The sequence below is a fragment of the Leucoraja erinacea genome, chromosome 6 (assembly GCF_028641065.1).
Source record: "Leucoraja erinacea ecotype New England chromosome 6, Leri_hhj_1, whole genome shotgun sequence".
NCBI classification, from domain to species: domain Eukaryota; kingdom Metazoa; phylum Chordata; class Chondrichthyes; order Rajiformes; family Rajidae; genus Leucoraja; species Leucoraja erinaceus.
Genome location: NC_073382.1, coordinates 83007270 through 83021432, shown reverse-complemented (window position 1 = coordinate 83021432; position 14163 = coordinate 83007270). Strand labels below are relative to the sequence as shown.

Here is a 14163-nt window from a genome sequence, read left to right as displayed (position 1 = left end):
GGGCTAAACAACAGAAACTGGAAATGGAAATAAGGCAATTAGACATAGAAAATGCAGCAGCACCATCCATGATAAAACAGAATAAAAATGCAGTACTGAAATATAAATTGAACAAGATATACTCAGACAAAGTTATAAAACTTTATCAACATACAAAACAATTAAATTTTGAATTTGGTGATAAACCACAAAAACTATTAGCGCGACAACTTCGTAAACTGGATGGGGAAAAAACAATTTACAAAATTAGAACAGACAAGGGAGAAACACTAACATTGCCTAAAGATATTAATGATAGATTTTTACAATACTATCAAAAATTGTACTCATCTAAAATGACAGAACAATCACCAGGAATGGAAACATTTCTACAGAAATGTAAGCTTGTGGGTTTAGATCAGAAAGAGAGAGAATCACTAGGTGCTGAAATTACGATAAAAGACATCGAAGAGTCAATTAAATCTTTAAAAAATGGAAAGGCTGCAGGTCCTGATGGTTTAAGTTCTGAATTTTATAAAAAAATTTATGACCTGGTTTCTCCACGCCTACAGACATTGTACAAATATGCTTACACTCAACAGAAACTCCCAGAAACTCTAAATGAATCTACAATCATACTCATACCAAAAACGGATAAGGATCTTGAAGACCCAGGTTCATATAGAGCAATAGCCCTTTTAAATACCGATCAGAAAATACTAACTAAAATTCTATCTCATAGATTGAGCTTAGTGATTAACAAATTAATACACCCCGACCAAACAGGTTTTATTCCAAAACGTTATTCATTTTATAATCTGAGAAGACTATTCAATATTATATACTCCAATAGAATTCCTAATGCAGATCTAGCAATTATTTCGTTAGATGCTGAAAAAGCATTTGACCAGGTTGAATGGCCATATTTATTTTCGGTGATGGAAAAATTTCAATTGGGAGAGAAGTACTGTACATGGGTTAAATTGTTATACTCTAATCCAACAGCTAGAATATTAACAAACCAAATGTTATCAACTAAATTTAACCTCTCTAGAGGTTGTAGACAAGGATGTTCACTATCCCCACTATTATTTGCTCTTGCAATCGAACCCTTAGCAGAAAGCGTAAGAACCCATACAGGAATATACGGATATAACACTAGAGAAACAAGGAATAAAATTTCCTTATATGAAGATGATGTACTAATATATATTACAAAGTTAGAAACTAGTATTCCAAATCTATTAAATTTAATAACTCAATCTGGTCAGTTATCAGGATATAGAATTAATTGGAATAAAAGTGAAATCATGCCAATAACAAAACTCAATCTACATACATTACAACAATCCCCTTTTAAAATAGTTAAAGATAAATTTAAATACTTAGGAATCTATGTAACTAAGACATATACCTCTTTATTTAAACTAAATTTTCCACCCTTACTGAATAAACTACACAAGAATATTCAATACTGGAAAACACTTCCCATTTCAATGCTTGGTAGAATTAATGCTACAAAAATGATCTTCTTACCGTAACTATTGTACCTATTTCAATTAATCCCAATATATATCCCAAAAACTTTTTTCAAAAAAGTCGACTCCATTGTTACAAGTTTTATCTGGGATTATAAGAATCATAGAATAAGTAAAAAACATTTATGTAAGTCGAAGATAAATGGAGGTTTGGCTTTGCCAAATTTCTTGTTTTATTTTTGGGCTGTCCATATTAAAAACATGAATTTCTGGCTGGAAGAACTGGATCAACAACCAGATTGGTTAAGGATGGAAAAGGAAGACTGTTTACCTTTTGAAATTGGACCAATCATATGTGCTACCACAAAACTGCACAAAAAAAAACTATAAGGAGAACCCCATAATACATAGTGGAATATGAATTTGGAAACAATTTTAAAAAAGTTTTAAAATTGAATAATATACCACTATGCCTTCCCATTGTAAATAATCCCTTATTCAAACCATCCTTTTTGGATAAGGGTTTCACACAATGGAAAAATTATGGAATTAAAAAGATTGGACATCTTTATGGGAAAGGCACTTTTCTTTCATTTCAGGAGTTACAACAGAATCATGGACTGCACTCAAATAATTTCTTCAGATATCTACAAATTAGACATTATGTTAAATCTAGCACACAAGTCTACAGGACTAGGGAACCAGAAATCCTTGATGAATGTTTGAACAAGCATCCTAACACTGAAAAATGAATAACTTATATTTATAACATCCTCCTAAACAACGAGGTACCACCGGCGGAACCATATAGACATACATGGGAAAATGAATTAGGTCATCCTATAACGAAAGATTTGTGGGACGAAAGTTTACAACATATACATCAATGTTCGTTAAATGTCAGACATGCTTTAATACAATTTAAAGTTTTAAATAGATTACACTACTCTAAAATAAAACTAAATAAAATCTTCCCAGAAATCTCTCCTATTTGTGATAAATGTCTATATCTAGATGCTAATTTAACACATACGTTTGCAAATTGTATAAAAATTAAACATTTCTGGATTGATATTTTTGAAATAATCTCAGAAGTTATTAATACAAAACTGGATCCAAACTCAAAATTAATAATACTTGGAATATCAGAGCAAAGTTTAACACTTACAACAAGTCAAAGAAATTTCCTCGCCTACAGTATAATAACTGGGAAAAAATTAATATTAAAATTTTGGAAAGGCCCTACGACCCCCACAATTAAAATGTGGATTGTGGAAATGTCGGAGACCCTATATCTAGAAAGAATTAGACTTGTCTTAATGGACAAACAAGAACTTTTTGATAAAATATGGGCTCCATTCATTAATTATCTGACGGGATAGACTGGCCCGGCACGAAAACCCAACTGAAACTTGAACTCAGGATTAGATGAAAAGTCATATTTTATAACCTACGAACCTATCTCCAATGACGTATTATAAGTAATCCATTCCACCTTTTTTGTTCTTTATTTGATATTTGTAACTTTTCTATCTCTTTCTCTCTTTTTCTATATAAAAAAAAACATTAGAAGTAGTAATCGACAATTGAAAATTTTAATAATGTATGACTGATGTATATGAAAAGTTTTTTTAATTATAATATGCAACTATACTTTATAATATGTCTACTAATAAAATAAATTAAAAAAAATATGAATAGACATTCATACAGTACAGAACTATACACAGTATGCAATGAACATTAAGTAGCATTTTTACTAATCCTTCATTTCGTCCCATTTTGCCCTCCCCATATTCCCTCCTCTCCCTTGTTCTCATCCCAAATTCTGTCACTCACCTACACGGTTAGGCAGCTCAAGGATAAATAAGTGGATTTATGCTTGGAGACAGTAGATGTAGGTGAGGTACGAAATGAGTACTTAGTATCTGTATGCATCAAGAAGATGAACATGGAGGACAGTGAGATCAGTGTGGAGAATACCAATATGCAAGGGCACTTTGAGATTAAAAAGGAGGAAGTATTGGGGCTCTTGGTAGAGCATTAAGATGGATAAATCCCCAGGGCCCAATATCTCTCTAGATTATTGAGAGAGGTAAGAGAGATTGTGGGCGCTTTGACAAAAATCTTCCAGTGTTCCAGGCATACACTGGCCCTTTCCCCAAACTCGACCTCCTGCACCCGTGCAGAACACACTGACTCCATTAACTTTACTACTAACTGTACTAATTTCCATCCTGCACTCAAATTCACATGAACCATCTCCGATATCTCCCTACCATAGAAACATAGCAAATAGGTGCAGGAGTAGGCCATTCAGCCCTTCGAGCCTTCACCGCTATTCAATATGATCATGGCTGATCATCCAACTCAGTATCCCGTACCTGCCTTCTCTCCATACCCCTTGATCCCTTTAGCCACAAGGGCCACATCTAACTCCCTCTTAAATATAGCCAATGAACTGGCCTCAACTACCTTCTGTGGCAGAGAGTTCCAGAGATTCACCACTCTCTGTATGAAAAATGTTTTTCTCATCTCGGTCGTAAAGGACTTCCCCTTCATCCTTAAACTGTGACCCCTTGTTCTGGACTTCCCCAACATCGGGAACAATCTTCCTGCATCTAACCTGTCCCACCCCTTATGATTTTTGTAAGTCTATAAAATCCCCCCTCAATCTTCTCAATTCGAGCGAGTACAAGCCAAGTCTATCCAGGCTTTCTTCATATGAAAGTTCTGACATCCCAGGAATCAGTCTGGTGAACCTTCCCTGTACCATTTCTTGATCTCGCCGTCACAGGAGACAGACTGTCAAATAATAAAGCACGTAAACCTCCGACATTTTCGCCACCTTCAACGGGATTCCACCACTAGCCACATCTTCCCATCTCCACCCCTTTCACGCTTTCCGCAGAGACCGTTCCCTCCGCAACTCCATGGTCAACTCATCCCATCCCCTCCTCAGGTAATTTCCCTTGCAACCGCAGGAGATGCAACACCTGTCTCTATACCTCCCCCCTCGACTCCGTCCAAGGACCTCCACAGTCTTTTCAGATGATGTAGAGGTTCACTTGCACCTCCTCCAAACTCATCTATTGTATCCGCTGTTCTTAGTGTGGACTCCTGTATATCGGAGCGACCAAGCGCAGGCTTGACGATCATTTCGCTGAACAACCTCAGTCTGCCTGAACCTACCTGATCTCCCGATTGCTGGACACTTTAACTCCTCCTCCCAGTCCCACTCTGACCATTATGTCCTGAAGAGGTAGTTGAGGCAGGTACTGCAACAACATTTAAAAGACATTTCGACAGGTACGTGGATATGTAAGGATTAGAGCGATATCGGCCAAATGTGGGCAGATGGGACAAACGTATATGGGCATCTTGATCGGCATGGGCAAGTTGGATTGAAGGCTATCTTTCTGTGCTCTATAACATTATCCCCCTACCACAGTGCCTGATGGTGGTGGAGGAGATGTGTGGTGGATGAGATGTGTGGTCTCTGGACCTTTTCTCTAATTTCAGTAAATCTCACTAACTATTATTTGGGATGCTTTTTTTAAACTTGCAGTTTCGTTGGCCGTATCAATATTTACCATGAGTCGGAGGGGCCAATTGCAAGGTAAGTAGAACTTATTTTATCCTGAAATATTTAATGCCTTAAAAATCAGGACTGAACATTGACGAATTATTAGTATTCAAGTTGTACAGCATGGAAACTTGCCCTTCAGCGACCAAACCCACACTGACCATCAAACACCTATTTGCATTTAATCAATTTTATTTTTTCCTTATTCCCATTAATTTCACCCAGATTCTGGTACTTGCCAATACCCTAGGGGCAATTGCCCTCAGCAAGTTAATATACGAACCCTTGAATGTTTCTTAGAAGAAAACCAGAACAGAATATATGGAGAAACCATACTGTCACAGCGAGAACATGCAACAGCGCCAGAGGTCATGATGGGAACTGAATAGCTGCAGCAATGAGGGACTAGCTCTGTGAGCTACACCACCCTCTTGCCCTGTATACCAAAAAAAATCTAGTGAGCCCGAGAACTGGCAATAGATTTCCAATGTAGACAAAAGTGCTGGAGAAACTCGCGGGGTGCAGCAGCATCTACGGAGCGAAGGAAATAGGCAACATTTCTGTCAGAGAGGAGGTTGTAAAGCTGTCCTCGGAGGGAGGAGGAGAACATCTTCAAAGTAGGCATACCTTGAGGAGATTTCGCAGTGGAGTAGACAAAGTGTTTACAAAGGAACTGCTGATGCTGGAAAATCGAAGGTAGACAAAAGTGCTGGAGAAACTCAGTAGGTGCAGCAGCACCTATGGAGCAAAGGAAATAGGCAACATTATAGGCAAATAGGCAATAGATTTCCAATGGTGGGAGCAGTTCACTTTTTTCTCTCTTTTGGGTCATGCATTTACCTGGTGTTAGAAAATATGCTTTATTGTATGTTCTTGCTCCATCTAGTCTATTATTTCCCCTTGACTCTCTATAACCAAATCAATCCATCATAATCCTTCAGTTGCTTTTGGGCATCCTGTGCTTAACTAGTATGATCTGTTCCATACTTTCCCCCTCGTTGTCCGAGTGAGAGACATCTGTAATAGTTTAAGTGAAGCTCACCTAGGCTGAGGAACTTTGCTAGGTTCTCAATTTCTAAAACTTGTCATGTTAAAGTCTAGTTTGCTAATAAATTGTTAAAACTTTCTACAGGCCTTTGGGATCAGAAAATGTCCTGCTAAGAGGAGCAACATTAAAAAATACCAAGATTGTGTATGGTAAAACCCCTTTTCATTTTGTACCACAAATGTACATGTTGCTCCACTCATCTTGATGTGTATTGACTTTTCTCGGTTCAGTCTGTGTATGTGGTTTATAATGTTTGGGTCAGCTGTAACTGCTGTCTTGGTATGGCAATCCTGTTGACTCCTATACATGTCCCAGCATCTTATGTTCAAGAATATGTTCGCCAAGCTGAACACAAATGCAGCAATGATATTCAAATTCATAATGTTGGACCCCCCACCTTGCTATCAAAGCCAGGAGGCCTGATTTATGATTTGCAGAAGCCTGAACAAATTTTAGTACAATTAAACTGGTTATGAATTGTTTAACTGCTTTAGTTCGGAAAAATAACAAATATGCATTTAAAAAAGTGCTGTTCACAAGCTAAAGATGTCTTATTACCTATGAAATACTTTTAAGCACTTAATTATTTTGAAAACGTGTCAGAATAAAGGATAGTGGAATTGGATAGGATTGTAAGTATGAGGTAGAGAATTGGCAGTAATCTTGATTGCCAGAGTAACCCCCAAGCAACTGAATATCTGTTACCTCTGCTTCTTTAGTTTTTAGTGTGAGCATACTGAATATTAGTGACTTTTTTTCCAATTGTCAGTTGAATTGTCTTTCTTCCTGATTTTCATTATGTCTCCAACATCTTCCTTGCTCGATATACTCGGTAGATCAGGTGTCATCTCTGGTTAGGGAAATAGCTGACATCTCAGGCTGTGGGAGTTATCAAGATGCTTCAGATGAATTTAAGCTGGGATTTCTGGTGGATTTCTGGAACTGGCATCTTGAGCTTAAATTGACAATTGTAAATATGCATGTTTGGGAAACAAGATGAACAACACATCATCAGAACCTGGCTTCTGAACAACTCTTTCTCGGTTTGCCAGGTTGAATTGAAATCCAATGAGAATCCACTTAATTTAAAACAACTGTTTACTTCAACAGAGACACTAAGAGATTGCTAATGCTGGAATCTTGCGTAAGATGCAGCGTTTGATTTTGAATAACTGTAATAACAATAGAAATTATGAAGGCAGAGGATACCGTGGTCTTTTTTACAGGATGTTTGAGATCAGGAGCAGATGTGGAGGTCTCTGAGATCGTACCTTCAGGACCGTCTGCAATTTTGGATTCATCCTAGAGAAATAATGTACTTGCATGGACTGAATGTAATAGAAACATAGAAAATAGGTGCAGGAGTAGGCCATTCGGTCCTTTGAGCCTGCACCGCCATTCAATATGATCATGGCTGATCATCCAACTCAGTATCATGTACCTGCCTTCTCTCCATACCCCCTGATCCCTTTAGCCACAAGGGCCACATCTTAAGATAGCCAATGAACTCCCTCTTAAATATAGCCAATGAACTGGCCTCAACCACCCTCTGTGGCAGAGAATTCCATAGATTCACCAACTCTGTGTGGAAAAAAAATGTTCTCATCTCGGTCCTCAAAGACTTCCCCCTTATCCTCAAACTGTGACCCCTTGTTCTGGACTTCCCCAACATCGGGAACAATCTCCCTGCATCTAGCCTGTCCAATCCCTTAAGAATTTTGTAAGCTTCTTTAAGATCCCCCCTCAATCTTCTAAATTCTAGCGCGTCTATCCAGTCTTTCTTCATGTGAAAGTCCTGCCATTCCAGGAATCAGTCTGGTGAACCTTCTCTGTACTAATAAAGGTTCATCAGATTAATTTTTAGAATTACAAGACTGGATCGGTTAGCTGTATATTTAATAGTTTATTTAAAAGAGGAAACTTAATTGAAGCATTACAAACTTCTGACTGGGCTTGTCAGGCTGGGTGCAGCGATTATGCTTCACCTGCATGGGGCATCTGAATCCGGTGCAGACGCAGTTTGTAGGACATGTCATTTAGGCCTGTGATCAGTATGACAGGATATCTGTACCACCAAAGTCAGGGAAATGCCATAGATAAGCTATAGATAGAGTTCCAGGCCTGAGAGGCAATAAGGGGAAATTATGGAAATGTATTGAGTTGGGTGATCAGTCCTGGTTGTATTGAATGACAGAGAAAGTTTAAATGATTATTTTTGCTTATATACTCTTCAGGCTGTCTACTTTCTCTGGGCAATTTTGCTCCTGATTTGAACTTTGTGTTTGAAGACAATGCTATCCATCTATAGCGAAATAGCATGATGCAGAGATTAAGTTTATTAAACTGCCAAAAACATTGTAGTTGAATAACTTCCAGAGTTTCTATTCAAGTTGTATAAATTTTCTACATCTATTTATCAGCTAGCTAGGAATATTTGCCCAGAGGTAGAATTAGCAACCGGGTTTAATCATTGTGCTTGCCGTGGGGCAATGGTTGCCTTTAGTGCTTCCTTTGGTAATACTAACATCACTGGATTTGTAACGGTACTAAGATGTGGGACTTTATTAAGTTAATTATAGGTCACTGAACTGTGCTCCTTGTTCAAGATCTACTAGAATAATTATTGAAAATCTCTGAAAATTGTGAATGTTAAATTTGTACATCAGTGGTATTTCATATCATTTGTATTTTGCTCCAATAGTTTGCTTGTATTTCAGGTGTGGCAATATACACCGGCATGGAAACCAAGATGGCATTGAATTATCAATCCAAGTCACAGAAGCGTTCTGCTGTGGAAAAGTAAGGTTCTATCTGTGCCTTGCAAATCACTGAGTGGAACTCTTGACCCTGGGGTCTCAAATCTTTCCACTCTTACCGTAAGCTTGTGCCCTCTAGTTTTAGAATCCTATACTCTGGGGGGGGGGGGGGGGGGGAACAATGAGCAATCACTTTATCCGTTCCGCTCATTTTATGTACTTTAATAAGCCTGCTGCACAAAGAAAAAACGTCCCAGTCGAACCAGCCTCTCCCTGTAACGTAAACCTGTAAATTCAAGTGACATCCTTAATCATGTATAGTCTTTCCACCGACTAGTTAGCATGCAACAAAAGCTTTTCACTGTACCTCAGTACACGTGACAACAAACTAACTAACTAAACATCCTGGCGACTCTCTCTTCTGCACTCTTTACACCTTAATGGCATCCTTCCGACTGCAGGCTGACCAGAACGTGTCTCGCCAAGACTTGTACAACTGCATTAGGATATAGTAACAAGGAACTGCAGATGCTGGTTTATACTTTTGCATCATGATGTCTCAGCTTTTGTATGTAATATCCTTCCCAATGAAGGCAAGTATGCCAAACACTTTCTTTGCTACCTTGTCCACCTTAAGCTTAGGAGATTCAATACCACCTCCTATTTGCTCTCAAAATGCCCTTGCATTTCAGTATACCGAACACTGATCTTGCTGCCTTCCATACCCTTCTCCTTGATGAATATCAATACAAAGTACTTGTTTAGTGCCTCACCCATATCCTCTTGAGTCCAAGCATAAACTTTGGAAACTATGGGTTGAAAGAACTGTCAATGTTTAACTTGGAAACCCTACACCAGGATCTTGACCAGAAATGTCAACACTTTAATACCCATTACAAATGATATGCAACATAAATCAATGCTAGGGCCCTTGGTACTTACAATATATGAAATAGAGTCATACTGCATGAAAGTCCCTTCAGCCCAACTTTCCCATGCCGTCCAAATGCCCCATCTACATTAGTCCCACATGCCTGCGTCTGGCCCATATCCCTCTAAACCTATCCATATACCTGTCTAAATGTTTTGTAAACATTGTGAAAGTACCTGCCTTGACCATTTCCTCCGGCAGTTTGTTCCATATACCTACCACCCTTTGTGTTTTAAAAAAAAAGAGTTGCCCCTCCAGTTCCTATTAAACCCTTTCCCCCTCACCTTAAACCTATGTCTTCTGGTTCTCGATTTCTCTACTCAGGGTAAAAGACACTGTGCATTTACCCAATCTATTCCTCTCATGATCTTGTGCACCTCTATAACATTACCTCTCATCTTACTGCACTCCAATGAATCAAGTCCTAGCCTGCTCCCCCTACAGTTCAGGCCCTCGATTCCTGGCAACATTCTCGTAATTCTTCTCTGCATCCTTTCCAGCTTAAAAACGTCTTTCCTAAATGTCTCGTACAACCGTAACATGACCTCCCAATTTTTAATAATGCAAACTCTGACTGATGAAGGCATATGTGCCAAAAGCCTTCTTGACCAACCTGTCAAGTGATGCCACTTTCAAGGAAGTATGTACCTACACTGCTAGATCCCTCTGCTCTACAACATTTCCCAGAGCCCTGTCACCCACTGTGTACCTTCGAAAATTGTAACACCTCAGACTTCTATGTATTAAATTCCATTAACATAGAGCTGGAGAGGATGTAAAGGACATTGACCAGGATGTTGTATGGGAAGGGCAGATTTAGCTATGACGAGGGATGGGAAAGGCTATGTCTGTTCCAACTGAAATGAAGGAGGTTAAATGGGGACACGATTGAGATGTATAAAATTATGCAGGGCAAAGATATACACCAAACCCAAACCAATTAGGAGCAGACAAGGGCATGCGATCCAATTTGTGATCCCAGCTACAAAGACAGATGTATACAGCAATTTGTTCTCCCCCCGCATAATTAAAGCATGGAATAATCTCCACCCAACTATAGTTACCCAACCAGATGCAATTAAATTTAAAGTAGCTCTTTCTTCCCAATAACTCTGTCTGGCTTAAGCCCTCCCTTCACCACCTCCAGTTTAAATTCCATTTGGAATATTTTGGAGGACCAAGAAACGAAGAACCAAGATAATGTTAGAGTTTGGGATTTTTTTTCCTCTTAATAGAGGTGAATAAAACTAAAGGATGTAAATTTGTGTTAAGGGGTTAAAGGAGATCTGTGGCGGACTGTTTTCACTGTGTACCTGGAATACACTGCAGGAGGGAGTGGTGGAAGCAGAGCCACTCACGATATTTAAGAAAGACAAAGTACTGGAGTAACTCAGCGGGTCAGGCAGTATCTCGAGAGAAAAATGATGGGCGAAGTTTCGGGTGGGATCTTTCTTCAGATGCTCCAGTCTGAAGATGGGTCCTGACCTGAAACATCACCCATTCCTCTCCAGAGATGCTGCCTGACCCGCTGAGTTACTCCAGTATTGTGTCTCTATCCTTGGTATAAACCAACATCTGCAGTTCCTTGTTTCTACTAACGATATTTAAGAGTCTAGACAAGCACTAGAATTGCCAAGAGCAGGAATATAGAATAATTGCAAATGGGTGCCCACTGGTCATCATGACCATGGTGGGCCAACTTCATTGGAGCAAAAATTAGCAAGTAGACTTCTTCTTCTTTTCGTGTCCATCTTGTTACAAGTGTTGACCTCGTTGTCATCGTCCGTCCTGAAAAGGACGCAAGCTTCCAGCGACAATCAGTGGGAGCCATCACTTGTCGCAATAGATGATGGTGGCAGCAGAATTAGCTCGGGATACTTCCAGTTTCCCGCCCCACGACGTGGACGCTTCTGCTATGGGGTTGACTGGTGTGATGGCGGAATGAAGAATTCTGAAGTGACCTTGCAGTTAATTAACCTGCCATCTGCCATTTTCCCAGTTGTGACGTATTATACGCAACTGGTTGGTGTGGCTCTGATCCAGAGTAACAGATGTCCTGCATAATTTCTGGTTTTCTTAACAGGTCAATGAATGCATTCCTCGTTGTGTACTTGTGTATCCTGGTCAGTAAAGCGCTGATAACCACTGTCCTGAAATATGTATGGCAGAGTGATTCCATGAGAGACGACCCTTGGTTTAACATGAAAACACAGACAGAACGTCGGAAAAATAAGGTACATGCCAATGTGGATTGTAATTTGAGCTTGTAAATCCTGTTACAAATGCAAAAAAAAAAAAATCAGGTTTTTTAAAAACGCTGGTTTTCTTTACACTTATCTAAAGTTAACGGCAAATCAGCTGCGATAATAGCTGCTCCTTAGAATATAATGCATTGAAGAGTTTCCGGCAGTCTTTTACTTCAGCAGTTGAAATGGAAGAAAATCAGCGTTTCCACATAGAAACATAGAAACATAGAAATTAGAGCTTTTCACTGTACCTTGGTGCACATGACAATAATAAACTAAACTCAACTTGCATAGAGACTTGGAAATTTATCACCATAGAAACATAGAAACATAGAAAATAGGTGCAGGACTAGGCCATTCGGCCCTTCCAGCCTGCACCGCCATTCAATATGATCATGGCTGATCATCCAACTCAGTATTCCGTACCTGCCTTCTCTCCATACCCCCTGATCCCCTTAGCCACAAGGGCCACATCTAACTCCCTCTTAAATATAGCCAATGAACTGGCCTCAACTACCCTCTGTGGCAGAGAATTCCAGAGATCTGAAACATTTAAAAAATGTAATATTTTCTTAAACTTTTGGAACAATGTCCCGTACAAACATGTCTAGATTATGTGCTTTTTTTACATAGAATGTAGAATCTGGTACAGCACAGGAACTGGCTCTTGGGCCCTCAATGTCTGTGGCAAATATGATGCCAAGATAAATTCAGCTCATCAGTCTGCATGTGATCCTTATCCCTCCATTCCCTCATTATCCACGTCCCTGTTTAAAACTCTCTTAAACACCACTATCAAACCTCTCTCCACCACCAATCCTGGCAATGCATTCCAGGCACCCACCACCCTCTGCAAACAAAAAAAAAACTGATCCGTAAAACTTTACCCCATTCACCTTAAAGCTGCACTCTATTCTTCGATATTTCTACCGGAGAAAGGTACTCTATTCTAATATGATTCTCATAATTTTATGTACTTTATCAGATCTTCCTGCATTTCAGAGAAAACAATCCGTCCATCTGACCTCTCTTCATAGCTAATATCCTTGAATCCAGGCACATTCCAGTAAATTTCAACTGCACTCTCCAAATCCTCCACATCATTAGTTTCGGGGCATCCAGAACTGCACACAATTCTCCAAGTGTGACCGAACCAAAGTCCTATAAAGCTGCATCATTGCTCTTATACTCAATGCCGCAATCAAAGACAGCATGAACACCATGTGCCTACTTTATAACTTTGCTAATGTTGGGAATCATTGAACCAATACAGACAGTCAAAGCCAGAGGTCATAGTGGGAATGAGATGAAGAATTCAAATTGGAGATGAGGGTAAGATGGTTGGTTGGACGTTCAAGGTTACTCCATTGGACTCGACCAAGGTGCTATGCAGAGCAGTCATCTTACTTGCAATTGGTTTCTTCAGTATAGTGGGGATCATATTGTAAATACTGAATGTAGTTCACTAAATTGGATGAATTAGAAGAGTCACTGCTTCACCTAGGGTTCCTGGATGACAGTGGAGACAAAATGGTGTGTAGGATCTCATGCAGTTGCATAGAAAAGGCAGAATAGGAAAGATAAAGACAGTAAGATCCCATTTGTCTTTATCTTTCTGCTTACCAGGGCCACATTTGACTGATCATCCCACATAATTTAGGGCGATGTCAGTGGTATACCAATGCCCGACACCTCTTTCCTCTTTTCACCATACGGACTGCATGCTATTCCCCAATTGATTTGCAATTTCAACCAACCATTCCCCTCTCTTTGCTCATTCCCATGCAGGTATGGTACAATACTTGTCCATTTGTCTCATCACAGTTATACAGTGCAGAATCAGACCCGCTTGCCAACTAGCCCATGTCAACCGATGCCTTCTTGACTAAGTCCCAATTTGTTGATTATTCCTGTAAACTTCGTAATATATTAAATGCATTCACGAATGCACCAAAGCAAACTCCTTAGATTTATTTTAATTAACTGGTTGAAGTCCTGTATTATTTTTACATGTAATGAGTTTTGTTTTTTGTGATATTGCAGTGTTTTGAATTTATAAACAGATTTCTAAAGGGTTGGTAGCACCGTTCAAGTTTGAAAGTTGTTCTTATGGAAAAAAAAGCTGCAATGCAAGTTTCT

General features: G+C 39.2%; 1 protein-coding gene across 3 annotated transcripts in view; it reads left to right on the top strand.

Annotated features, from left to right (window-relative positions):
- Positions 1-14163, top strand: part of atp11a (ATPase phospholipid transporting 11A) — a 163166-nt gene that overhangs the window by 38394 nt on the left and 110609 nt on the right. For all 3 annotated transcript variants that reach the window (XM_055637450.1, XM_055637453.1, XM_055637451.1), the window contains exons 8-11: positions 5026-5076; positions 6176-6240; positions 8809-8890; positions 11862-12012. In XM_055637450.1, coding sequence (XP_055493425.1) covers positions 5026-5076; positions 6176-6240; positions 8809-8890; positions 11862-12012 — 349 coding nt within the window. The remainder of the gene's footprint in view (positions 1-5025; positions 5077-6175; positions 6241-8808; positions 8891-11861; positions 12013-14163) is intronic.